This window comes from Aulonocara stuartgranti (genome assembly GCF_965226115.1).
Source record: "Aulonocara stuartgranti genome assembly, chromosome: 14".
Lineage (NCBI taxonomy): Eukaryota > Metazoa > Chordata > Actinopteri > Cichliformes > Cichlidae > Aulonocara > Aulonocara stuartgranti.
In genome coordinates, this window is record NC_138950.1 from 1335233 (window position 1) to 1360487 (window position 25255).

A 25255-nucleotide genomic window follows, 5' to 3' on the forward strand; every position below is an offset into this window, starting at 1 on the left:
AATATAGTTTTTAAACTGAAAGATGGTTCTCTGCGTAACCAAAACTGCCAAATAGAGTGTGGGGTCTTACAGAGACGCTGCTGACTCTGAGACCGTCCGACTGTGAACAAAGCAAAACACAAAGCGCTTCAAGTTTTTACTTGCAAGGGGAGCCCGGACAGGGTCTTCGATTCGTAAGCTCTGATCTCAGCCAACTCTGTACTCAAGCCTCCCCTCACAGCAGTTACACATACATCTCATTAGTCATATGACAGTTCATGCACTCACATGTAAGTGTGTGTGTACGTGTGCGTGTGCGTGTGTGTGTGTGTGACATTTCCTGCTACACCATACATGGCGCAACCTTTCAACCAACCAGGTGTAAAAACAAAGGTTTTCGTGCTAAATCTAAAAACCAAACGCTTGCAATGGAAAACGACTAAAAGCTGAAAACAAATCTGCTCATCTTGGCCTCCCTGCACAATGACAACCATATTAATCCACAATTGTCTAACATAGAGAGAGAGGAGTGAAGCTCCCCCTCTTCCTGTTGCAGATATACGGCGAGCACGGCACATGTGACGATCAGATCAAAGACACGTTGGCCTGGACATGGATCACCTGTTGCTGCTGCTGCTGCTGTGGAGCTCAGGTAGGACTCGGCTTTAACAACACGAGATGCAGTAAATATTTAGATTTACTGATTAAAGCTTCCTCTTTAATGCTTTGAGAAAAATGTGAATGCATATGTTAACGTCCAGGTTTAGAGGTAGTTGTTATCCTGAGCTATTCTGGACAACCCACATAAAGAAGATGCACAGTGCTGCGTGGGTTCCCTCCCTTCCTCCCACAGTCCACAGACATGCAGTTAGTGGGGTTAGGTTAATGGGTGATTCTAAATTGCCCATCGGTGTGAATGTGAGTGCGAACAGTTGTCTGTCTCTCTGTGTTAGCCCTGCGCCAGGCTGGTGACCTGTCCAGGATGTACCCCGCCTCTTGCCCTATGGTAGCTGCGATAGGCTCCACCCCCGCATTGACCCTGAACTGGATAAATGACAGAGTATGGATGGATGGAAGATGTTCAGTTAAATCTGTTAAAAGATGGGCTGTGAGCTTTATTTAGAGCGTAAATGAAAATCACATCGAAGGAAAGAAAAAGAGAAAACGCCCAAGTTTAAAACAGTCAACACATCATCAACTTTTAATTCTTCAAGCTCGAAACCACACAGTAGTTTGAAATCCTGCACACACTCTGACAGGATACTCCCACTCAAATAAAAGACCAGTGTTTACGTCACTGAACTCAAGTCTCTCCAGTCTACGTGCTGCCTCACTATTCAACAAAAACATGAAGTGAAAACACAAATGCTAAGATGAACGGAGCGGACACAGAAAAGATTCAAGTTTATTTATACAGCTCTAAATCACAACAACAGTCTCCTCAAGGCGCTTCATATTGTAAGGTCAACCCTACAATAACACACACAGAGAAACCCAGCAATCACATCACCCCCTATGAGCAGCACTTTGGCAACAGTGGGAAGGAAAAACTCCCTTTTAACAGGAAGAAACCTCCGGCAGAACCAGGCTCAGGGAGGGGCGGGGCCATCTGCTGCGACCGGTTGGGGTGAGAGAAGGAAGACAGGATAAAGACATGCTGTGGAAGAGAGACAGAGGTTAATAACAGATATGATTCAGTGCAGAGAGCGTAACAACCCTTTTGGGTTATAGCACCACTAGGGGGGGTTGCCCTACTATTGTAGTAGTTGTTGGAGTCTCCTAGTGGGTGTGGTGTTGTTAGTGGCAGCCATTCCATGCTGCTCATGTTCCAGTCTCCGAGGAAACACCTTACTGTTGTAACGGCCTGGCGCCGAACCCCGCACATGTATGTACGGACAGAGTAGAGCCGTGGAGATCTGGCTTGTATGGTCTTATGTTGCTGATAATGAATAAAGGTCTGTTGTTTGATTTAACCGACTGGCTTCGGGTTATTCAGCTAACCCCCACACCACACGCTTGCTGGACCTGCTAGTCGCTCCTTCCTCGCCAGACTGCTGTTACAAGAGGTCTGTTAACACATAGTGAGTGAGAAAGGTGACTGGAAAGGAAAAACTCAATGCATCATGGGAATCCCCAGCAGCCTACGTCTATTGCAGCATAACTAAGGGAGGATTCAGGGTCACCTGGTCCAGCCCTAACTATATGCTTTAGCAAAAAGGAAAGTTTGAAGCCTAATCTTGAAAGTAGAGATAGTGTCTGTCTCCTGAATCCAAACTGGAAGCTGGTTCCACAGAAGAGGGGCCTGAAAACTGAAGGCTCTGCCTCCCATTCTACTTTTAAATACTCTAGGAACAACAAGTAGGCCTGCAGAGCGAGAGCGAAGTGCTCTAATAGGGTGATATGGTCCTACAGGGTCATTGAGATCAGATGGGGCCTGATTATTTAAGTATGTGAGGAGCACCAAACTAAATGTAAGAAAAAACTCGAGGTGTGAGAACGTCTCATGACACTTCCTTTCTGTGCTGTGGGCATGTTTACCTTGTGTGGTTAGCTTGTGCATCACTGCCAAAGATGTGTTTCTGTGAGTGAGAATGTGCCGGAGGTTTCAGCGAGAGCTGCAGACTGTGTCTACATCACGCTCTCGTTGATTACGTGAGATGATTTATGAGTCCTTTTTTGTCTAATGGTTAAAATTTTATTTGTGAAGAAGTTTCCACATTTTTCTTATATAGTTCATAGACATGGGTGGCTGGAATGTATAACAAGTATAATAAAAACATAACTTTAAAGGCACAGCATTTGTTAGACCCTCCCTCCCCTTGCATAGAAGCTGGATCCTTCTCCCTGGCAGCTACTCGGTGCTTGCTCGGATGTTTAGGGGGTTTTCGCTGTAAAAAGAAGTTTTCTTCCCACGCAGGGAACAGCGGACGCTAATGTTTGTGTCACTTTTACAGGGTCAAACTCAAAGTAATGTGAGTACTTCCAAGCTTTAAACGCTGCACAGCCGTACTCTTATGGAATCAGAACGATGCCACCTTGAAACGAAACCGAAAAATGGATTGAAACCGAAAAAAAATATTGTAACTGAAATAAATGTACTGAAAAATCTTGTATTGAAACCGAAAAAAAAAATTGATAGTGAAAAACAATTAATTGAAACTGTAATTTTTTTGTTTTCGCTTACAATTTTTTTTTTTCGGTTTCAATCCATTTTTCAGTTTCACTCTGCTGGCACTGTTTTGGCGTCCGGGGCGCGCTGGGGGGGCGGGGTTTTCGGCCCGCATGTATTTGCATATATTATAGAGGCCACTAGTGCTGACCAAGCTGCCATCTTTCTCTCTTCCCGTCTTTCAATGGCTGCTTCAATTTCAGCTTGAACCTCCAAACCGCAAGTAAGTAATCATTTTTTGTCATCTTTTCTTGCTGTCCCACTGGACTGGACATTAGTTTAGTTTTTTTAGCTACATCTGGTGTAGTTGTGGTAAAATGCTGGTATTAGCCTATTCGTCGTAGCAAGCTAGCCTGAAGCTAATATTTGCTAAATTTAGGGACACCCGTGTCTCTTCAGGAGTTGGAGGCCGGTGTTCTAGGAGCGGATCTCAGGATCTCAACAGGCAGTGTTGGGCAGTAACATAATACATGCACCGGCGTTACGTATTTAAAATACAAAATATGAGTAAATGTATCCGTTACAGTTACTGTTCAATAGGTGATATTGAGAATACAGTTACTTTGTTGAAATAAATGGATTACATGGCGGTATTTTCCTGTTTCATATGTTAGGCTATGGTCTCTCTATTTTTTGGTAATTCCACGCCGGTGGAAACCCAAACAAAACACACAATAAGAGCCTCTAAAAATTATTATACAAAAATGATTTAATATGAAGGCAATAGCAGAGTGTTACAGGCATCGCCCTAAACAATGTAGCATCATGGGCAGTGTAGTCCGTGCTGCAGGGAGAATGGACTGCCATACCCGTTATGTGTCTGTGAGCGAGGAGGGAGAGAAAGGAGCTGTCACGGAGCAGAAACGGGAGCTGGAAGCATGTAAATATAATAATAACCACTGCAGCCAAACAGAGTGCCTGACGAGCCCAGTTGTAAGTAAGCTGTTAAGACTCGACTGTACACTGTGTTCGTGTTTTCCTCCGAAACAATAAGCAGCCTTTCAACGCCTCTCTCTGTCTCTCGCTAGCAAACTTGACCCAGACAACAAAGTAAAGCTAGTTTTCAGCTATGAGCCCGACACGAACCGGACGTATTAGTCAGAGGTCCCTTTACTACGGCTCGGAGCCGCTGACCTGTTTTCTATACGCGCTGAATAGTTTTCTACACGAGCCTTACCTAATGTCCACCTACTGTTACTCATTTATATTAAGATTTTAACATCTAGTTGGTGTTGGTGTGGCGAGTAGCCTTCAGTAATAGTAATAAATCACACAGCAATAGCACATTCATGTAGTTGTAAAGTATTCAGAATACATTACTTCTATAATCTTTGGTGGAATGCATTTTAAAATTAACCTTCCCAACACTGTCAACAGGTTAGCACCTCATACCACAGTGCAGCAAAGCAGTCTCATGAGCGCTGGGAAGGAGGAGCCCAGAGCCCAAAACAGACAGTGCAGGAGATGACAAGGTTAGTAATTGTATGGTGAAAATTATACTTTATCTTGATTGGCAAAATAAAAGTAAATACAAAATCTGCTTCTCACATATAGGTCATTTCCAAAACTTCAATTTCTTTCATTACAGCTGTCCTGTGCCAGAAGTTCTGTTGACCCACAGTGAGAGGCATCATTTCAGAAACACCAGGAAGACTGAAACTCATCGCCGGGATCAAGCAGGGCTCGTGATCTTCACCAGCAGCTCCCTCACAAGAAGGATAAACCCAGCATTTCATGAACACTGATGGAGACCTTTGTTTTGTGTAATGTTAGAAGTACTCAGATAATCCTCAGAGGGTCTGGACTTTTACATAATATAATAGAATAGAATTCAACTTTGTTGTCATTGCACAGGTACAGGGCAACGAAATGCAGTTTGCATCCATCCAGAAGTGCTTTAGTGATATAGATATATTACAATATATATTAGCAATAGTATAGATATGTAAGTATATTACAGAAATGGGTCTATTATGGTATGTTATAATGTACACGGTATGAAGTATGTTGTGAATATTCTATAACTGTAAGTATGTACAGGCTGTAGTGAGTACAAGCTATGAACAGGATATAAATATGAGAAACTACAGAAATCTGAGATATAGTTATACAGAAATGTGAACTATGCAAATTATAAACAGTTGTAGGATTAAAAATCATCATATGTACAGAATGATTATTTACACAGAACTATACAGTAGTGCAGGTAAGTAATAGCTATAAGCTATAGTAATAGCTTTAAGTCCTGTAGAAAGTTAAATATATGTTGTGCTCTCTGGTTACTCTGGTATGAATGACTCTGAATTACTTTATGATAAATAACACTACTGTCAAAAACAGTGAAAGAATTCCAGATCACAAGTTTTTAGTTCAAATACAAGTAACAACCTTTGAGTTTAATCAGGTTTTATTTAATTGTGTCAGAGAAAACATCATGTGCTCTTCATGTAGCTGAGTACATTCAGTGTTTAAAACAGAAGCTGTGCAGGTCTGAGATCAGCAGTTTTCTGAAACACCAAACTGAGGTCCTGTTAATGCTGATGTATAGTGACACAGTTACAGGGGTGATTAATCCTTTTGACTTTTTGTCTTTAAATTTATCAATAAAACAGCTGCAGCTTTCAGTGACAGCACATGTGGTACTTTAACCTTTGTACTGTTTTCTTCAGTTAATTTTGGAGTTACTACAAAGATTGAAGATATAGGATGATCTGTGTGCTGTCACTGGGTGGTGCTGAGGTCTGAATTTGAGGACGGCTCCTGTAATCACAAACAGAATCATCACAAACTGAAATATAAAGTTTATCTCAAATCTGAAATACAGCTGATCCTTCTCCGTCCTCACACACTCGGGATCTGAAGTTGTTCAGTCCTACAGTTCTGCCGACAGCTGTTTATTTTTTTTATTTGTTTTAAAGGCTTTACTAACACATTTTCTAATATCATGTTTACCTTTGAGTTGTTGATGCTTTATAAATGGACATCTGCAAAGATGAGATGATGGAGCAGGTTTCAGTCGAGGTTCAGTCTGCTGCTGCATCCTGGTCACAACATACAGAGGTGTTATCAGCTCAGTATTGAACAAGAAACATTAACGTTTCAAATTATTTGTCCTAAAGGATGCAAGCTGTACAGAGTACTGCACACGTGACTTTGTGAACATAATTCATTAAAAATAATTTGGACAGTTTTGTAACCTGAATATTTGTAACAAACAGTAAAAAAAAACAAAAGCTAAAAAAAATAATCAGGGGAAAAATGTAACATTTTAACTTAAGCTGACAAGCGGAAGTAGTTGGTTTCAGTACATAAGTATCGGGCTTTGCTATTTAATCCGTAGCTATTGACTAATGAGGGGAATTTAAAAGTTGGCGTTAATGTCCTTCCACATGTGGAAAGCGACAGAAAACATGCTGCTGTTTGCACATATTTAATAATCAGCTCTGCACAGGAGCAGAAGCAGAGTCCAGCCCGTTGCTCTTACAGTATAATACTCATAATAAAAGTACAGTAACCGTGGTTAGTCACCGAGCAGCCCGGTGCGTTTCTCTTGATTTCTTTAGTCAGGGTAAATTCATTCACCTGCACGGGTTAGCTAAACGAACTTTACAAAACATGTTTCCCCGACAGCCGAGTGCTCATTTTAGCTAGCTAGGTCCTTAGGTAGCTAGCTAAGGACCTTACGGATTAGCTTACAAACACATTTAACTTACCAAAAATAATGCGGTGGGGCCTCAGGTCCTCCTGTCCGGTAGTCCAATTTACTGAAGAACACCTCAGGCTGTCACTTTGAAATAGTCGGTAATGTAAACGCTGGACCTCTCGGCATCTGCCATTCCCGAACAGACACGTGCGAGTTTGTCCGTGACCGCAGCCGCGTCGTCAGTGTTTTCTCCAGTCATTGGTCAGCATTATAATATATGCAAATACATGCGGGTCGGAATCCCCGCCCCCCAGCGCGCCCCCGTACACCAAAACAGTGCCAGCAGAGTGAAACCGAAAAGTGGATTGAAACCGAAAACAAAAAAAAATTGTAAGCGAAAACAAAAAAATTACAGTTTCAATTAATTGTTTTTCACTAGCAATTTTTTTTCGGTTTCAATACAAGATTTTTCAGTACATTTATTTCAGTTACAATATTTTTTTTCGGTTTCAATCCATTTTTCGGTTTCGTTTCAAGGTGGCATCGTTCTGATTCCATATACTCTCTCCATCGCTCCATATTATCCATTGTTGATCACGGTTTAGTAACGCAGTAACGCAGCGTGCTTATGCGAAAGTAACAGTAATCTAATTACTTGTTTGCAATAGTAATCCCTTACATTGCTCATTACTTCAAAAAAGTAATCGGATTACAGTAACGCATTACTTTTATCAATGGCTCTTCTCTGATTTTCTCCTCAGGAATCAGTGAGAGAAATCAGAGTTCAGCAGGTAAACGGAGTCAAAGAGAAATAAATAATCACAAACGCAGAATCAGCAGCAACGTTTGACCTTTTTCTTTACTCTGCTTCCTGTTCAGAGCCTGATGAAGTCAGGTTGGTGGGAAAAGCCAGTCACTGTGGAGGTACACTGGAGATAAAGCACGTGAGAGAATGGACACCAGTAGACTTCTATAACTGGACCCTGAAGAAAGCAGCTGTGGTCTGTGAACATCTGGACTGTGGCTCTGCTGTTTCTGTACAAGAGAGAAAGTCCCCACGGAGACTCGTATGGTCGTTCAGACCTGACTGCTTTCAGTCCGGATCTAAGTTGGGGGACTGTTTACGACTGTTACCCTCTACCACCATGCTCAATCTCACCTGTTTAGGTAAGTGCAGCGACTTTGTCCAGCAGGACTTCAGGAGTTCTCTGGACCAATCACCAACCAGCATGTCGGTGCTCCCTCTTCAGCTTGATGGGTTTCTGAGCTGCTGGTTTCCAGTTTTTACTGTTTGACTTGGTCTTTTTAGCTTGTTATTTTTTTCATTTTTCACAGCCAGGTGAAATCTTTTGAAACAATGACAGGATGTGCAACATTGACACCACCTTTCTTAATAAACTTCATGTTTTTCTGGTCGCAGACCTTTCAAAACACAGAAAATACCCAATTAAATAACACAAAACCCATTCATTCACACATCAGGCCACATGTAACACAAAGTTATTTAAGGGCTAGTTTTACTGCAGTGGGTGAATTTAACTGACTGAAGGAAAAGTGCTATGGAGCCCAGATGGTGTGAATGATGAGACCAGACACAGCAAAGTTTCGTTAAAGAAATCCAAAAATATATTGAATGAATGGGGGAAAGGGGTTGTTCCCTCTCTCTCTGTCTGCTCTTCACTGTCTAAGTAAAAGGCCAAAAAGAATTTGAAAAAGTGTCCATGCAAGATCACTGTAGGAGTTTATTAAACTTAAACTTGTTCGTAGCTCCATGTTTATGTCAGTGAATCGGTATCATTCTAAATCAGCCTCAACCTGTAACGTGCAGACTGCCACAATCCTGTTTCTGTATAGAAACCTGTTCATCATGAGCTCAAGAGGAGAAAGAGCTGTGTAGTGTATGAGAGGAGGCCAGAGAAACATGGTCACATGGCCTCTTTCCCCTGGGTACTCAGCCCTGCTCCTTTCGATAGCGTTGGAACATTTTCTAATCAAAGCTTTATTCAAAAATCTGCGTACAAAATCTAAACGTGATGCTGACATGAGCCCAGCGTGCGCTGCTATAACATTCTGTTGTTAATGATGAACTCATGTTGGAGTTGTGAGTCTGAATGAGTGAATAGTTGTTTGCTGCCATCGTTGTCTTGTGTGTCTGCGTCTCTGATCTCTGCAGACTCTGTCAGGCTGCTGAACGGTTCCAGTCTGTGTTCAGGCGGACTGCAGGTGAAGTCTAACCAGAGATGGTCCTCAGTGTGTGAAGCTGACTTTGACCTGCAGGATGCAGAGGTGGTCTGCAGGGAGCTTGGCTGTGGGCCTCCTTCGCTCCTCCGGGGGGCGCTCTATGGAGAAGCGGAGGCTCCAGTGTGGAGCAGAGAGTTCCAGTGTGGAGGCCATGAGTCTGCTCTCCTGGACTGTAGAAGCTCAGGCTCAGCTAGAAGCAGCTGCTCACCTGGCAAAGCTGCTGGACTCACCTGCTCAGGTAGAAGAGGAGCTGCAGCTTTGACTCAAACTCACTTTGTTCTCTCACTGATGACTCTCTGCTTTCTGTCAGAGCCTGTCAGGTTGGTGGGAGGAGCCAGTCGCTGTGCAGGTACACTGGAGGTGAAACACCTGGGAGAATGGAGACCAGTGGATGACAATGGTTGGACCATGAAACCAGCAGCTGTTGTCTGTGAACATCTGGACTGTGGCTCTGCTGTTTCTGTAGGACTGATATTTAAGTCATATGGATCTGTTTGGAGGATCAACCCTGACTGTGTTCAGTCTGGATCTCCTCTGAGGGAGTGTGCAATATCATGGTCCTCCTCCTCTATCCTTGATCTCACCTGTTCAGGTAAGGCCATCACTTTCATAAATGTTATTAGAAGATAGATATGCAGCCATGTCAGGTGATATACAATCTAGACTAATGTAAATAGGTGGTACCATTGCTGTGTCCGAAGGATACCCCTTTGAGAAGAAGCTTGAGCATTATTGGCTAGCTTAGAGGACCCACTGTCATTTTCTCTTGTTCCCAAATCAGTCGCAGTCCAGACCAAGTTAATGCATCAAGCTGCACTACTGACCAGACAGAAGACTGTATATAAATATTTTTAATTCTGGACTTTAGCTTTAAGTCTTGTTGGTTTTCTGAAGTGTTATCAGCTAATGCTAGCTTTGTTATCAAACTAGGTTCACAGAGCACATAAAAGCATCACACAGACACAAGTAACAGCTAGTTAGTGTTAGGAAACATCCAGCAGTATAGACACAGTCCAGAGGTCCAGCTCAGGAATTCCAGTTGGCGGAGGTGAAGCCTGTGTTATAGAAAATCATGAAAATATACTTTGAGTTTCAGCCCTGATCAAAAGTTTAAAATCAAAACAAACTTAAACTGAGACTGTTTTACAGCTCATCCAAAGTTCAGGCCGGAAAAAAGACAAATCTGTGCAAAACTGTGGATTCATTGTCATTTTCTGTCAGGTGGTGTCACTGTCATGACGTTCTGACGGCAAAGGCAAAAAAAGTTTTGTTTTTGAACGTGATCGGTTTGTCGAATTGCATAAGCAGGGTCTCTCACAGCGCGCCATCGCAGCTGAGGGGGGACGCAGTAAGAAAGTCATTTGGAATTCCTTAAATGATCCTGAAGGTTATGGAACAAAAAAGTCCAGTGGAAAACCCCAAACATGTCACCAGCACTGAGCCGGAGGATCCAACTGGCTGTCCGTAAAGACACTGGACGATTCTCAACACAAATCAATGCCGCTACTGGAGCCGACTGCAGCCAGCAACCATCAGACGACATCTGAGACTGAAGGGCCTTAAAAAACAAAAAACACCTTCAAAGGCCTCGTCTCCTTGGACACCACAGAAATGACCGCTTAGACCAAACATCGCACGCTGAAAGGTGGAGGAAAGTTTTATTCTCCAATGAGAGCAAATGTAACCTTGATGGTTTCCAGAGTTACTGGCATGATAAGCAGATCCCACCTGAGGTGTTTTCTACGCCCACAGTGGGGGGGGGGGGGGGGGGGGCACCATCATGGTCTGGGGTGCTTTTTCCTTCAGTGGAACAACGGAGCTGCAGGAGCTGCAGGGGCATCAAACGCCACTGGCCATGTGGCTATGCACAGAGCATCCCTGATGACTGAGGGCCCTCGTCTGCAGAGATGGGCAGTAACACGTTGCAAGTAATGCGTTACTGTAATCAGATTACTTTTTTCAAGTAACGAGTAAAGTAAGGGATTACTATTGCAAAAAAGGTAATTAGATTACAGTTACTTTCCCGTAGGAGCGCTGCGTTACTGCGTTACTAAAACCGTGATTTTATTGCAAGCGTGTCTCATGACAGTGACGTAAGCGAGTGCGCCGTTCGTGACAACAGCTGTGTGCAGATCAACAGTGGATCATATATCGAGTGCGGGAGAGAGTATGAGCGTGCAGCGTTTAAAGCGTGGAAGTACTGACCTTACTTTGAGTTTGATTCCATAAAAAGTGACAAAAACATTAGTGTCCGCTGTGCGTGGGAAGAAAACTTCTTTTTACAGCAAAAAAACCCCTAAACTTCCAACAAGCACCGAGTAGCTACGACGTAATGGGAAACTCACAGAGAAACTCGCGGATTCTTCCACTGACCGCGGCACACCTGCACCAGGGTAAACCTCCGCCTACCCCACTCCTGCTTTACAGGTGAAAATAATAATAATAATAATAATAATAATGGATTGGATTTATATAGCGCTTTACAATGCCACTATTCATTCACTCTCACATTCACACACTGGTGGAGGCAGCTAAAGTTGTAGCCACAGCTGCCCTGGGGCAGACTGACAGAAGCGAGGCTGCCATATCGCGCCATCGGCCCCTCTGGCCAACACCAGTAGGCGGCAGGGTAAAGTGTCTTGCCCAAGGACACAACGACCAGGACAGAGAGCCCAGGGGATCGAACCGGCGAGCTTCCGGTTACAGATACGCTTCCCAACCCCCTAAATAGAGGGGAAAATAGAGCAACAGGGCCGCTGAGTCTGTGACTTTATTTATTTTCTGCTGTGTTTTACTTGCATCTATTTGAAAGACTGAGTGTAAACACAAAAAATATTTTATTTTATGAGCTGGAATGTGCAGAAAATAGGTTTAAATGTTAAACTAATTTCTTCCAGTCAGAGAATCTTTGCTTGATGCATAAAGTTAAAAGATTAAAACTAATAAAACAAGTTTTAAAAAGAGGCTTTTCCATTTGATTACATTTTGTATGATGGATTATGTAGAAAAAGTAGAATTGGGCTGAAAGATCTCTCGCTTTATCACCTCTTCAGGTTGTAAATCATATTTTTAAAAAGTAACTAATTACTTTGAAAATAAGTAATCAGTAAAGTAAGGGGATTACATTTTGGGGGAAGTAATCAGTAATTAGTTACTGATGACTTTTTTCAAGTAACGTGACCAACACTGCTCGTCTGTGTGGTGACGCCCGGGTTTATCAACAGGACAATGCTGAAGGACTTCTTCCATCACACTTTTGGACCATCCCTCGTGTTCCCCTGATCCAAATCCAATGATTTTTTCGCCATTTTTCAAGTGATTTTAAACGGGACTGTACATTCACACACCACAAACTGGTGCAACGTGGAGGTGCAGTGGCACATTGCACTGTCACCTCACAGCAAGGTTTTTTCTGTACCTGCTGGTAAGCGTGGCTCCTGTGCATGTAACTGATGCTGTTGGTTGTGATATCCATAAACCATGCGGTACTCAGCACAGCACGCGGGTACGGACCCCATTCTTCCACTAACTGAATTATTAGCCAAGAAATGCAGATCTAATTAAGACAGAATGGATGTTATTGTAGTTTTTGTTGTTAATCTAATTCATTGTTATCTTCCTGCTCCAAAGTCCTGATGCTCAGTCATCCAGCTAAGTAAATCCCAAAAGGTTGAACACTACATCCAGATGAACAGAATCGACCTTTTGGGGTACCAGAACAAAAACACTTTGCTCTTACTCTGAGTTTCTTATTACAATCTGCAGATGTGCAGATTATCTAGCTGACAGTCTAAGAAACATGAACATTATGGATCTCTGATCTCTGCAGACTCTGTCAGGCTGCTGAACGGTTCCAGTCTGTGTTCAGGCGGACTGCAGGTGAAGTCTAACCAGAGATGGTCCTCAGTGTGTGAAGCTGACTTTGACCTGCAGGATGCAGAGGTGGTCTGCAGGGAGCTTGGCTGTGGGCCTCCTTCGCTCCTCCGGGGGGCGCTCTATGGAGAAGCGGAGGCTCCAGTGTGGAGCAGAGAGTTCCAGTGTGGAGGCCATGAGTCTGCTCTCCTGGACTGTAGAAGCTCAGGCTCAGCTAGAAGCAGCTGCTCACCTGGCAAAGCTGCTGGACTCACCTGCTCAGGTAGAAGAGGAGCTGCAGCTTTGACTCAAACTCACTTTGTTCTCTCACTGATGACTCTCTGCTTTCTGTCAGAGCCTGTCAGGTTGGTGGGAGGAGCCAGTCGCTGTGCAGGTACACTGGAGGTGAAACACCTGGGAGAATGGAGACCAGTGATTGGCTCTGACTGGCCTCTGAAGGCAGCAGGTGTCTTCTGTGAACATCTGGACTGTGGCTCTGCTGTTTCTGTTGGAAAAAAAAAGGTCCACATACAGATTTGTGTTGAAGATCAATCCTGATTGTTTCAAGCTGAGATCTTCCCTAAGGGAATGTGTAGAACCATCTTACTCTTCCTCTGTGCTCAGTGTCACCTGTTCAGGTAAGCCCATCAATTACACAGTTTGTGAAAAACAACGGGGGGAAAAATAGTTGAAGGTGTGACACGAAGGAAGTGATTGTTAGTGGAAGACATAGATTTAGTTCATTTTAAAGAGTTATGAAGGGAACATTTAAGCACCGAGACCAAGAAAGTTTATGTAACCAGCTGCAAACTCTTACGAAGTTGTACATTTGAACACTAGAGTCTATGGAGGAAGCAAAAGAACTGCCGAACAATACTCAGGTTGAAATTTGCTGGTATGTGACCTACTTAACCTAGCTAACAGTACCTGACGTTAGTACTTACAAATAAACAAACCTTTAATGATCCCATTAACTCGTTTTACTGCTGCTGCTCTTTCTGTCGCACTCAGCAGTCGTTTGCATGCAGTTAACCAAGCAAAAGCTTATAGCAGCGTAGACCAGACAGCTACAAATAAATCACTTCAACAAGGAGAAATGTTCTCATGAGAACGAAGTACATGAAAATGTTTTAAAAGATCTGAAAACTCCTAATCATTACTTATGAGTTACCCCTGAGAATATTTAAGGGGCTGTGTTTCATTTCTCTTCACAGTCACGATCTGTGACAATTCAATTCAATTTTATTTATATAGCGCCAAATCACAACAAAAGTCGCCTCAAGGCGCTTCATAGATACAGAGAAAAACCCAACAATCATATGACCCCCTATGAGCAGCACTTTGGCGACAGTGGGAAGGAAAAACTCCCTTTTAACAGGAAGAAACCTCCGGCAGAACCAGGCTCAGGGAGGGGCGGGGCCATCTGCTGTGACCGGTTGGGGTGAGAGAAGGAAGACAGGATAAATACATGCTGTGGAAGAGAGACAGAGGTTAATAACAGATATGATTCAATGCAGAGAGGTCTGTTAACACATAGTGAGCGAGAAAGGTGACTGGAAAGGAAAAACTCAATGCATGGCCAGCTTGAAGGCCTGTGGTACATAGCCGATTATTAGAGATAGGTTGATCATATTTAAGATCGAAGAATTAATTAATGGCAGGACTTCTTTGAGCAGTTTTGTAGGAATGGGGTCTAAAAGACACGTTGATGGTTTGGAGGAAGTAATTATTGAAGTTAACTCAGAAAGATCAGTTGGAGAAAAAGAGTCTAACTTAACATCAATGGTACTAAGAGTAGCTGTAGATAATATTACATCTGTGGGATGATTACTGGTAATTTTTTCTCTAATGATAAAAATTTTATTTGTGAAGAAGTTCATGAAGTCATTACTAGTTAACGTTAAAGGGATGGTTGGCTCAACAGAGCTCTGACTCTTTGTCAGCCTGGCTACAGAGCTGAAGAGAAACCTGGGGTTGTTCTTATTTACTTCAATCAGTGATGAATAGTAAGATGTTCTGGCTTTGTGGAGGGCTTTCTTATAAAGCAGCAAACTATTTCTCAAGGCTAAATGATGATCCTCTAAATTTGTGACACGCCATTTCCTCTCCAGATTACGAGTCATCTGCTTTAGGCTACGTGTTTGAGAATTATACCACGGAGTCAGGTACTTCTGATTAGAGACCTTAGTTTTCACAGGAGCTACAGTATCCAGAGTCGTACGTAGTGAGGAGGTGAAATTATTAACAAGATGATCGACCTCTGTTGGGTTCAGGTAGCTGCTCTGCTCTGTGTTGGTACAGGGCATTGGAGATGATAACAGTGGGTGGATTATATTCTTAAACTTAGTTACAGTGCTTTCAGAAAGACATCTACTGTGATAAAGTCTACTCTCCACTGCTGTGTAATCAATTATTGTAAAAGTAAATGTTATCAGGAAATGATCAGACAGGAGAGGGTTTTCAGGAAACACTGTTAAATGTTCAGTTTCTATGCCATATGTTAAAACAAGATCTAGAGTGTGATTAAAGTGGTGGGTGGGTTCTTTTACATTTTGAGAGAAGCCAATTGAGTCTAATAACAGATTAAATGCCATGTTGAGGCTGTCATTTTTAGCATCTACATGGATGTTAAAATCACCCACAATAATTATTTTATCTGAGCTCAGAACTAAATTAGATATAAAGTCTGAGAAATCAGACAGAAACTCTGTGTAAGGCCCAGGTGGACGATGATAACAAGTAAGACTGGTTTCAGAGTTTCACAGCTGGGGTGGACGAGGCTAAGCATCAGGCTTTCAAATGAATTAAAAGTCTGTCTTGGTCTTTCATTAATTAATAGGCTGGTGTGAAAAATTGCTGCCACACCTCCCCCTCGGCCTGTGCTTCGAGGTTTCTTGTAGTTAGAATGACTCGGGGGTGTTGATTCATTTAAACTAACATAATCATCCGGCTGCAACCAGGTTTCTGTAAGGCAGAGTAAATCAATTTGTTGATCAATTATTAAGTCATGTACTAACAGAGACTTGGAGGAGAGAGACCTAATATTTAATAATCCACATTTCACTGTGTTACTCTTTGGTTCAGATGTGGATACTGTATTGTTCTTTCTTTGTAATTGTTTATGTTTAAGTTGTTTGTTGCTGGTTTTTAGTTTGTTTTTTGTCTGTTTGGGAGCTGACACAGTCTCTATGGAGATGGGTTTTTGGGGGGGTAGCAGGAGGAGAGAAGCTGCAGAGAGGCGTGTAAGACTGCAACTCTGCTTCCTGGTCCCAACTCTGGATGGTCATATTTTGCAGGGTTTAATAAATTTGTCCATATTTCTAGAAATGAGAGCTGCTAACAAGACCAGGTTTCCTCCAGAAGGTTTGCCAATTATCTATGAAGCCCACATCGTTTCTGGGACACCACTCAGACAGCCAGCAATTTAAGAAGAAAATGCGGCTAAACATGTCACTCCTGGTCTGATTGGGGAGGGGACCAGAGAAAACTACAGAGTCCGACATTGTTTTGGCAAAGTTGCACACCGATTCAATATTGATTTTAGTGACCTCCGATTGGCGTAACCGGGTGTCATTACTGCCGACGTGAATTATGATCTTACTGAATTTACGTTTACCCTTAGCCAGCAGTCTTAAATTTCCTTCAATGTCACCTGCTCTGGCCCCTGGAAGACAATTGACTATGGTTGCCAGTGTGTCTAGCTTCACATGTCTGAGAACAGAATCACCAATTACCAGAGTTTGATCCCCGGCGGGTGTGTCGCCGAGTGGGGAAAAACGGTTAGACACATGAACGGGTTGGTGGTGTACCAGGGGCTTCTGTTTGGGACTATGCTTCCTCCTCACCGTCACCCAGCCGCCCTCTTTCCCCAGCTGCTTGGGGTCTGCCGGGGAACAGCTAGCGGGGCCTACGCTATCTTCGGCTGCACCAGCTACAGGGGCCTGGTTAGCTACAGGTGAATGAAGGGTGCGAAGCAGAGTCTCCAATTCAGTAATCCTGGCCTCCAGAGCTGCAAATATGCTACATTTGTTACAGATATCATTACTGCTAAAGGAGGCCGAGGAGTAACTAAACATCTGACACAATGAGCAAGAAAGTGCAGGAGGGACAGGTGAAGTAGCCATGGTGCTAACGAGTTGGCTACGAGCTAAGCTAAGCTAGCGAAACAGTACAGAGACAGTGAGTGAATACTTTGGCTATAAATTAGGTAGTGAGTACACAGAAAGTGTGCTTCGGGTGAAGCACGTGAAGATTATACTATGAAAGAAGAATGTATTTAAAAGTTGTTAATTAAATTGCTAAGCAAATAAGCTACTCAGAAACACCACTGTGTTTGAGCAGGAACAGGAAGTGATACTCTACCACAGAGCGAGCGAACACCAAGTGACAGCGCCACCAAGAGTCAAAGAAAGGTTTAACTTTTTGCAAACTTCAGTCTTTCCATAAACTGCTGATGTTCAACAAACATCTGGAGGAAGTTGTGTGACTGGGTTTGTGGAGGTCCTGAAGGTGGATCCAGTATCTCAGTTTACAGTCCGTCGTCGCTGCTGTTCAGAGGCTGTTTTGTTTGCCATAAGGCCTCTGATGATGACCTCACCTGTCATGGTCTCTGTTCATTTACAGACCTGCTGGCTCAGCCAAGCATTATTGTCCCTGCCTCCATGGACGGGGTCTCCGAGGCACAGCAGCAGGGGCTTCGGGTGTCCAGGGGCTCTAGCTTGACCATCAGCTGCTCCATCCAGCCACAGTTCCCAGGAGGCTCCTTCCAGCTCACCTTCACTTCCTCCAACACAGCATACAACTACACCCAGCCAGCTGTCAATCACTCTGCCCACTTCCTGTTTCCTGTCACAGAGCCCGCCCACCAAGGAAACTACAGCTGCTTTTATCGTGTTTATGTTTTTTCTCACAACTTCTCCTCTGAGAGCCGCCAGCTGTCTGTGACTGTCTCAGGTGAGCTGAAGCAGAGAGATTTTCTGTAAAATCTAACTTTGAAAGGTTTGCAGCCAGAAACAGTGACGAGCAGAGTATGAATGGTTACCACAGTAACGCCGGTTCTCTGAAAACTATTTCATTTACACAGCGACAAATCAAAACATCAGTCCTCCCAGGCACATCCTGTTAACATCTGGACTGCTGTTTAAGCCAGAATGTTGTTTCTGGGTGGTTTTCCTGCGTGTGCCACCTGATTCGTCACACAACACTCCAGCGGGATTCAGCTGAACTGGGCGTTGACTCCTTCCTCCTCTAATTCTTCTTTCTGAGTCACTTATTGGTGAATGTGTTCATGTGTTGAGGATCATTATCCCATCGACTCATCTAGTCCTTGTTCAGTTTTAAGACAGATGTGTCATCATTATGTTGCAGTTCAGAGTGGAATCAGTGGCTGAAGTCTCTCCATCTCTGATGCTGTGAAGCAACAACACACCAGCATAGTTCTGCCTGGTTGATGGTTTGTTTTTTAACATCTGCCATTGGTTTGTTCTGAATGTCTCTACAGTTACTGTAGCCAAACATTTCATCTTTGATTTGTCTATCTAAAGCAAATTATTTCTCTTTGATTGGATGTTGACCAACTGTAGTTTGTAGTTTTTCTTGGGCCATAAAGGATTTTCCTGGTTTTCTGCTGTGCCGGTTAAATGTGTACAAGCTCAATATGTTTGCATCACTTTGACACTAACAGCTGTAGAGTTACTGGCAGATCCAGGAATGAGGTGTGGGGGGGTTTGGAGACAGCTTTTTGACTCAAAAAGGATTAACCAGAAACAAGCAGCTGCTTGATTTCCACAAAATACACCGATTGATCACTCCTGGTACCTTTAAAATGTAATACCAGACATACCCCTAACCCCAGAGAATGTTGTGTAGATAATAGTATGATTCAATTCAATTCAATTCAATTCAATTTTATTTATATAGCGCCAAATCACAACACAAGTCGCCCCAAGGTGCCTCATAGATACAGAGAAAAACCCAACAATCATATGACCCCCTATGAACAGCACTTTGGCAACAGTGGGAAGGAAAAACTCCCTTTTAACAGGAAGAAACCTCCAGCAGAACCAGGCTCAGGGAGGGGCGGGGCCATCTGCTGTGATTGGTTGGGGTGAGAGAAGGAAGACAGGATAAAGACATGCTGTGGAAGAGAGACAGAGATTAATAACAGATATGATTCAATGCAGAGAGGTCTGTTAATACATAGTGAGTGAGAAAGGTGACTGGAAAGGAAAAACTCAATGCATCATGGGAATCCCCGGCAGCCTACGTCTATTGCAGCATAACTAAGGGAGGATTCAGGGCCACCTGGTCCAGCCCTAACTATATGCTTTAGCAAAAAGGAAAGTTTGAAGCCTAATCTTGAAAGTAGAGATAGTGTCTGTCTCCCGAATCCAAACTGGAAGCTGGTTCCACAGAAGAGGGGCCTGAAAACTGAAGGCTCTGCCTCCCATTCTACTTTTAAATACTCTAGGAACAACAAGTAGGCCTGCAGAGCGAGAGCGAAGTGCTCTAATAGGGTGATATGGTACTACAAGGTCATTAAGATAAGATGGGGCCTGATTATTTAAGACCTTGTATGTGAGGAGCAGGATTTTGAATTCTGGATTTAACAGGAAGCCAAAACAGGAGAAATCTGCTCTCTCTTTCTAGTCCCTGTCAGGACTCTTGCTGCAGCATTTTGGATCAGCTGAAGGCTTTTCAGCGAGTTTTTTGGACTTCCTGATAATAATGAATTACAGTCGTCCAGCCTGGAAGTAATAAATGCATGAACTAGTTTTTCAGCGTCACTCTGAGACAGGATATTTCTAACTTTAGAGATGTTGCACAAATGGAAGAAAGCAGTCTTACATATTTGTTTAATATGTGCGTTGAAGGACATGTCCTGGTCAAAAATGACTCCAAGGTTCCTCACAGTGTTACTGGAGGCCAAGGTAATGCCATCCAGAGTAAGAATCTGGTTAGATACCATATTTCTAAGATTTTCAGGGCCGAGTACAATAACCTCAGTTTGATCTGAATTAAGAAGCAGAAAGTTAGCGGCCATCCAGGTCTTTATGTCTTTAAGACATTCCTGCAGTTTAACTCATTGGTGTGTGTTATCTGGCTTCATGGACAGATAGAGCTGGGTGTCATCAGCATAGCAGTGTAAATGTATGCTATGTCTTCTAATGATGCTGCCTAAGGGAAGCATGTATAATGTAAACAGAATTGGTCCTAGCACTGAACGCTGTGGAACTCCATAATTAACCTCAGTGTGTGAAGAGGACTCTCCATTTACATGCACAAACTGGAGTCTATTAGATAGATATGATACAAACCACTGCAGCGCAGTACCTGTAATACCTACAGCATGTTCTAATCGCTCTAATAGGATATTATGGTCGACAGTATCGAACGCTGCACTGAGGTCTAGCAGGACAAGCACAGAGATGAGTCCACTGTCAGAGGCCAGAGTATGATGAGACAACTTCAACACCAATGACAACAGCAGGTCCTCAGTGTCACAGGCATCACTCCCTAAATACCAATGACCTGATCTGAAACACCTGATGTTACATGGATGGTTGGAAGAGACAATAAATGAAGGGATATATGTATTTTATCCACATGACTAATCAGCTTTTTATGTCTTTAATTGATGAAAAACATTTTCTGACTTTTAAGTATCACTAAACTCAGTTTAACTTGTGCAGGCTCCAGTCACAGATTATTCTCAGAGGGGTTTAAAGGGGTTTGTCCTCAGAGCAGAGGTTCAGGTCCAGATAAACGATGTTCACAGATTTCTCTGCAGTTTGTGTTTAATGGCAGCTGTTTGACTCGTGATGACTGTGAATGTGTTCGATCCCGCAGGTCATCCAGATCCCACAGGCTTCATCATCAGAGCGCTCGTCCTGCCACTGATCCTGCTGTTGGAGAACGTTGTCCTGTATTTCTACTGTAAGGTACTGAACACATGTTTGCATCAGAGAACGAAGCCCTGAGAGAGGAGCGATGCAGTCAGTCTGATCTATGTGTGCTTATGTCCCTCCAGGCCAGCAGGGGGCAGAAGCTGGGCAGACCGGAGAACAACAAGCTGGTTAACTTTGGTGTTGGTGCAGCTGAAGAAGGGCCGGCTGAAGAGGAAGGAGCTCATCTCATATCCAGATGAAGTTCTCAGCTCATCCATCACCTCAGTCACAGATTTTACTTTCTTTCTACCAAAGATTCTGTTAATCAGTCAGGCTGGAATGATTCTGTTGTTTTCTTACTGCCAGCATGAAAAGTCCAAAACCATCAAAGTGTTTCAGGTTTTTAATCACATTTTTACACAGAAACTGGCCCCTAATGTACCTGCTGTTCAACACTGACTGCAGGGAAGTGTAACCAGAGATGGTCCTCAGTGCGTGAAGCTTGACCTGCAGGATGCAGAGGTGGTCTGTAGGGAGCTTGGCTGTGGGCCTCCTTCGCTCCTCCAGGGGGCGCTCTATGGAGAAGCGGAGGCTCCAGTGTGGAGCAGAGTCTGCTCTCCTGGCAGAACTTTATATAAATAAAGGATATTTGTTCTGCCTTTTATATGTTACGCTGGATAATACAGTTTAGTAATCTGCCCTAGAGCCCCCTCTAGTGGCTGATTTGTAATATTATTTTGATTACTTTGGAAAAATAAAAATAGAGGAAGTGGAAAATCCAAGATGGCTGAACGTAATGCTGAAGCATTATCGTTCCAAGCTGAAAATGTTGCTTCGGACGAGATTTGTCCGTAAGTATGAGTGATGATTAAATAATAATTGTCTCTTGTTGTGTTTAAAACTTTGTTTAATTGAGTATGAAAGTTTTATCTTGTTAGCTTGCAGTAAGCTTGTAACAAGCTAGTTTGCAATGTTAGTTAGCTAATACAATATTTTGTATGTTTTCAGTTTTACAATGGTCAAAGAGAAGGTCAGAGGCCATCATTCAATAAATCAGCACAAAAAAGGAAAATGAGTCTGATTACTGGAGCATTGTTAGCTCGCTGGTGAAAACCAGGAACCTGAGGGTGAGGACAGCACACCATTAACTTTCAATAGTGCCTTTTCTCATTGATTTTCTAGTTGATTGATTTGATCCTCGTCAGCAGCCGTGTTACAGAGAAGGTAAAAGAAACAAGCTTACATTCAAACACTCACATGCTGGGTGGAGCCAAAGCGATCATGCACCCCCACCCGTGCTCCACCTTTCCTTGTAATAACAGAGCAGGACTGTGTGGCTGAGTGTGTTCAGTGTTTATTATATTTCTGCAGCCTGATAGAAAACATTTCTCATTCTTTTCTCTACATTCTCGGGCAATAAAATAAAAGCAGATAAAACTTCAGGTGTTTTTTCCCCCACAGCAGCCACCTGAAACGCAGCCTTGTGATTGGACGAGCACTGACGCCCCCTCAGGACAGACACAGAGTTTAAAATGAGCAGTTTCTTCTACTTCAGCTCTATTGTTGTTTACTGTACACACAGATTTTTACACAGCTCTGACTCCTGACACACACACACTTGTCTGTCTATTGTTTCATTGCACCTACACAAGGACCCTTGTAGATGCGATGCACCCCCCCAACTCATAACCTAACCCTGCTTCTAAAGGGTCTCAGAAAATCTGTCCCAAAGTGGAGAACCAACGTTTTTAATTGTCCTTACAACAATAGACATACAAGAACACGCAAACGCACCCAGACACATCTTTCGCCGGAGGCAGCTTCTTCTTCTGCAGAACAAAAGACGTCACACACGGGAGCTGCGTAGGATTGGACGGTCATGTCATAGGGGGAGGCGAAGCCGGCACACACTCCAAAACACGCACACCCACACATGCACAAACACTGACAATACACAGTGTATGGTTATTATCACAACACTGACTTTAACGTGAATATTAAGCTTGTGGTTCAGGTGAGCGGGCCGAGAGCGCCACCTGTCGTCAGTCATGTGCCTGCACTGGGCGGGAGCTAAAGTTCAGCCATGTTTTAAGGAATCGTTGGTAATGAAGTCTGAGGTACCAAGTCGTCAGTTCTTTAACGAATGAAGGTTTAACGTGTGTTGGATCTTTAACTTCGACAGTCTGTCTCTCATATTTATGTTTACTCTGAGTATTTCTAAAGGTAATCCCACTCCTGGTCCAGCTGTTTACTGCCGAGGTCTGATGATGAACCCATTTATACACCAAAAGTCTCATTTTGAAGTTCACGCCACCCTCAGATCACATCAGACCTCGAGCTCAGTGAGCAGCCGATTATTTCAAAAAATGAAAGAGTGGGACAGATGCAGAGCTCCAAGGACTCGTTCACAGATCAGGCAAATGGTTTGTGACAAGAGAAGCCATGACATCAGCAAGCTTACAGCCAATCACATTCCCCGCGCACCGAATGGCTTAAAACTATAGAAAATCATTTAAATACAGAATAATAAAAAAATCCAAAGGCTACAAACATGGCTGCATGTGGCTTGATATCTATACTAGTATATTAGGAGTATGTGGAGCTTCTTGTTAGTTTCATTATAAAGTGTTCCAGTTTTGTGTTTTCACCAGTTGCACCAACTGTATCTGAAATGCAGTCCTGTGAGCTTTACTCCATCATACTTTTGTATATTTATGATTCTTTGTATAACTAGTGTTTGAAACAGCAAACTTGAGTTATTATAAAACATTAGAAACAAATACAACTGGGAAATTTGATTGACTTCCACTACTTCCTGTGCCACTAAGCTCTTAGTATCCACCATTTCACCAGCGGACCACTCACTCCACACCTCCAGTTTCACCCACCAGTGTATATTTCCCACTTCTTCTGTTTTAAGTTGTTTTGTTGGCAAATGGGTGAAAACTGGTGACGTGGAGCTGCATGTGAACCAGACCGCTGTGGTAGATGTTCAGAGGTTCACCGTTTACCTGATAAAGATGAGCTACCAAAACACTGCAAATAAATCATCTATTTTTGTGAGATAGACCATAGACAGGATTGTGTTTGCATTTTATTTTGAAATTTTAATTCCAAACTCAGTTTTAGGATCAGGTTTTGGTTTTAAGCTGTTTCCTCTCTACTCACTGTTTGATTCACTGACACTGGTCTTTACCTGGAAGTGAGGCTGTGTCTCCTGGTAACAGTGTGTTACTTAGTGGTTGCAGAGCGCTAACGTAGTGAGTCGGTTAAACTGTGCAAACTGGAAGGTGAGCTATGCTCTGTGTTACCTAAAGATAACGCTGGCTTTAAGGCAATCCTCGACAGACTCATTAAAGGGTTGTAATAGATTACAAAATGATGGAAAACCTTTTAAAATATGTCTTAATTTAGAGTGAAACAGTGGTTACAGCGTGGATTCAACTTCGACATTTCTGACAGATTATATACACGAGAAACGGACCGAGGAGATAAATCCGAGAAAAAGTGTTTTAAATGCTTAAAACCTCATAAATAATCCACGAAACCCTCGTTCCTCTCCTTAATCCTAATCTACACCCCTAAAACTGAAAGCCTCCCAGCCAATCAGGCGACAGCTTCCTCAATAACTGAGTGGCCAATCACACACACACACAGCCATGACTGATTATGTAACAGTTCAACTTTGTATGAGGTCATCACAGTGATGTCGTAGGGGGTGGAATTATAGAGCTCTTTCACACAACGGACAAAACGCGCACACACACACACGCACACACACGCACACACAAACCAAAGCCCATTAATAACACTATGAATCAATAACGTGATAAAAGCAGGAATCATCGCCACCGCCCACGTGGCTTCTTCTTCCTCGTCAGTCCTTCGTGTCTGTGTGACGTCCACCGAGTCCGTTTAGTTTCCAGACAGGAAGTAAGTCTGATCGTCACCAAGTTACAGATTAACTGAAGCTGAAGATTACACCTGCTCCCCCCACCCCATGAAAGAACCTGAACTCTAATTAAGACACTAACGAGCCCGTCAACCCGTCAGCTGACAGACTCCCCCCCCCGTTCCTGCACCACCCCGAGCTGGTCCTTTCAGGTCTGACTACCAGACTTCGCAGCGCTTCCCCGTATTCATGGGTGTCCCTTCGGGGCAGTTAAAGTGGCGGCTGAAGTCCGGAGAGTTGGCGAGCGTGCCGATGACTCTGTATCGGGGAGGACTGTGGGGGTCGGTCACGAGGCCCTCGTGAGCGCTCTCTGGTGTCCGAACTGAGCACCACACCTAAAAGAACAACAGAAATCTGAGAAGGGACAAATCTCGATGCAGCATTTTCTTTCATTTTTTTAATCAAATGTCTCACAATCATCTACTTCCTTTGAGCAACAGGAAGTAGATGACTATTATAAGAGGTTCGAGGACAGATCCCTGGGGGACACCAGTGGTAACAGGAAACGGATGGCGTTTGACATTTTCTGAGTT

General features: G+C 43.3%; 3 protein-coding genes and 2 long non-coding RNA genes across 15 annotated transcripts in view; 2 read left to right on the forward strand and 3 right to left on the reverse strand.

The window, feature by feature from the left end:
* ano7 (anoctamin 7) overlaps nucleotides 1–25255 on the reverse strand; it is a 99063-nt gene that overhangs the window by 46842 nt on the left and 26966 nt on the right. The window lies entirely within an intron of this gene.
* On the forward strand, nucleotides 52–21994 carry LOC309687402 (scavenger receptor cysteine-rich type 1 protein M130-like). Of its 8 annotated transcripts, none has more exons than XM_082502368.1 (7): nucleotides 52–631; nucleotides 7553–7582; nucleotides 7671–7958; nucleotides 8965–9270; nucleotides 9343–9624; nucleotides 12862–13167; nucleotides 13240–15134. In XM_082502368.1, exons 1-7 carry the CDS (start codon nucleotides 592–594, stop codon nucleotides 13440–13442), a joined length of 1455 nt encoding a protein of 484 aa, XP_082358494.1. In that variant the 5' UTR covers nucleotides 52–591; the 3' UTR covers nucleotides 13443–15134. The 8 variants fall into 8 exon arrangements, 6 of the variants coding, with proteins under 6 accessions (XP_082358494.1, XP_082358493.1, XP_082358492.1 ...); XM_082502365.1 differs by lacking the exons at nucleotides 12862–13167; nucleotides 13240–15134 and adding exons at nucleotides 17508–17837; nucleotides 20733–20824; nucleotides 20914–21994 and having other exon boundaries at nucleotides 571–631; nucleotides 8965–9624; XR_014270733.1 differs by adding an exon at nucleotides 17508–17582 and having other exon boundaries at nucleotides 8965–9624; nucleotides 12862–13522.
* LOC309687435 lies at nucleotides 2787–5044 on the forward strand. The gene is made up of 4 exons (XR_014270761.1): nucleotides 2787–2951; nucleotides 3198–3371; nucleotides 4526–4620; nucleotides 4737–5044. It is a non-coding gene; the product is annotated as an uncharacterized lncRNA (long non-coding RNA).
* LOC309687434 lies at nucleotides 5538–7140 on the reverse strand. The gene is made up of 3 exons (XR_014270760.1): nucleotides 6862–7140; nucleotides 6101–6189; nucleotides 5538–5908 (listed from the first exon to the last, which is right to left on the reverse strand). It is a non-coding gene; the product is annotated as an uncharacterized lncRNA (long non-coding RNA).
* The window catches only part of ece2b (endothelin converting enzyme 2b), a 32845-nt gene continuing 29698 nt past the window's right edge, over nucleotides 22109–25255 (reverse strand). For both annotated transcript variants that reach the window (XM_082502351.1, XM_082502350.1), the window contains one exon: nucleotides 22109–25057. In XM_082502351.1, coding sequence (XP_082358477.1) covers nucleotides 24881–25057 — 177 coding nt within the window. In that variant the 3' untranslated portion in view covers nucleotides 22109–24880. The remainder of the gene's footprint in view (nucleotides 25058–25255) is intronic.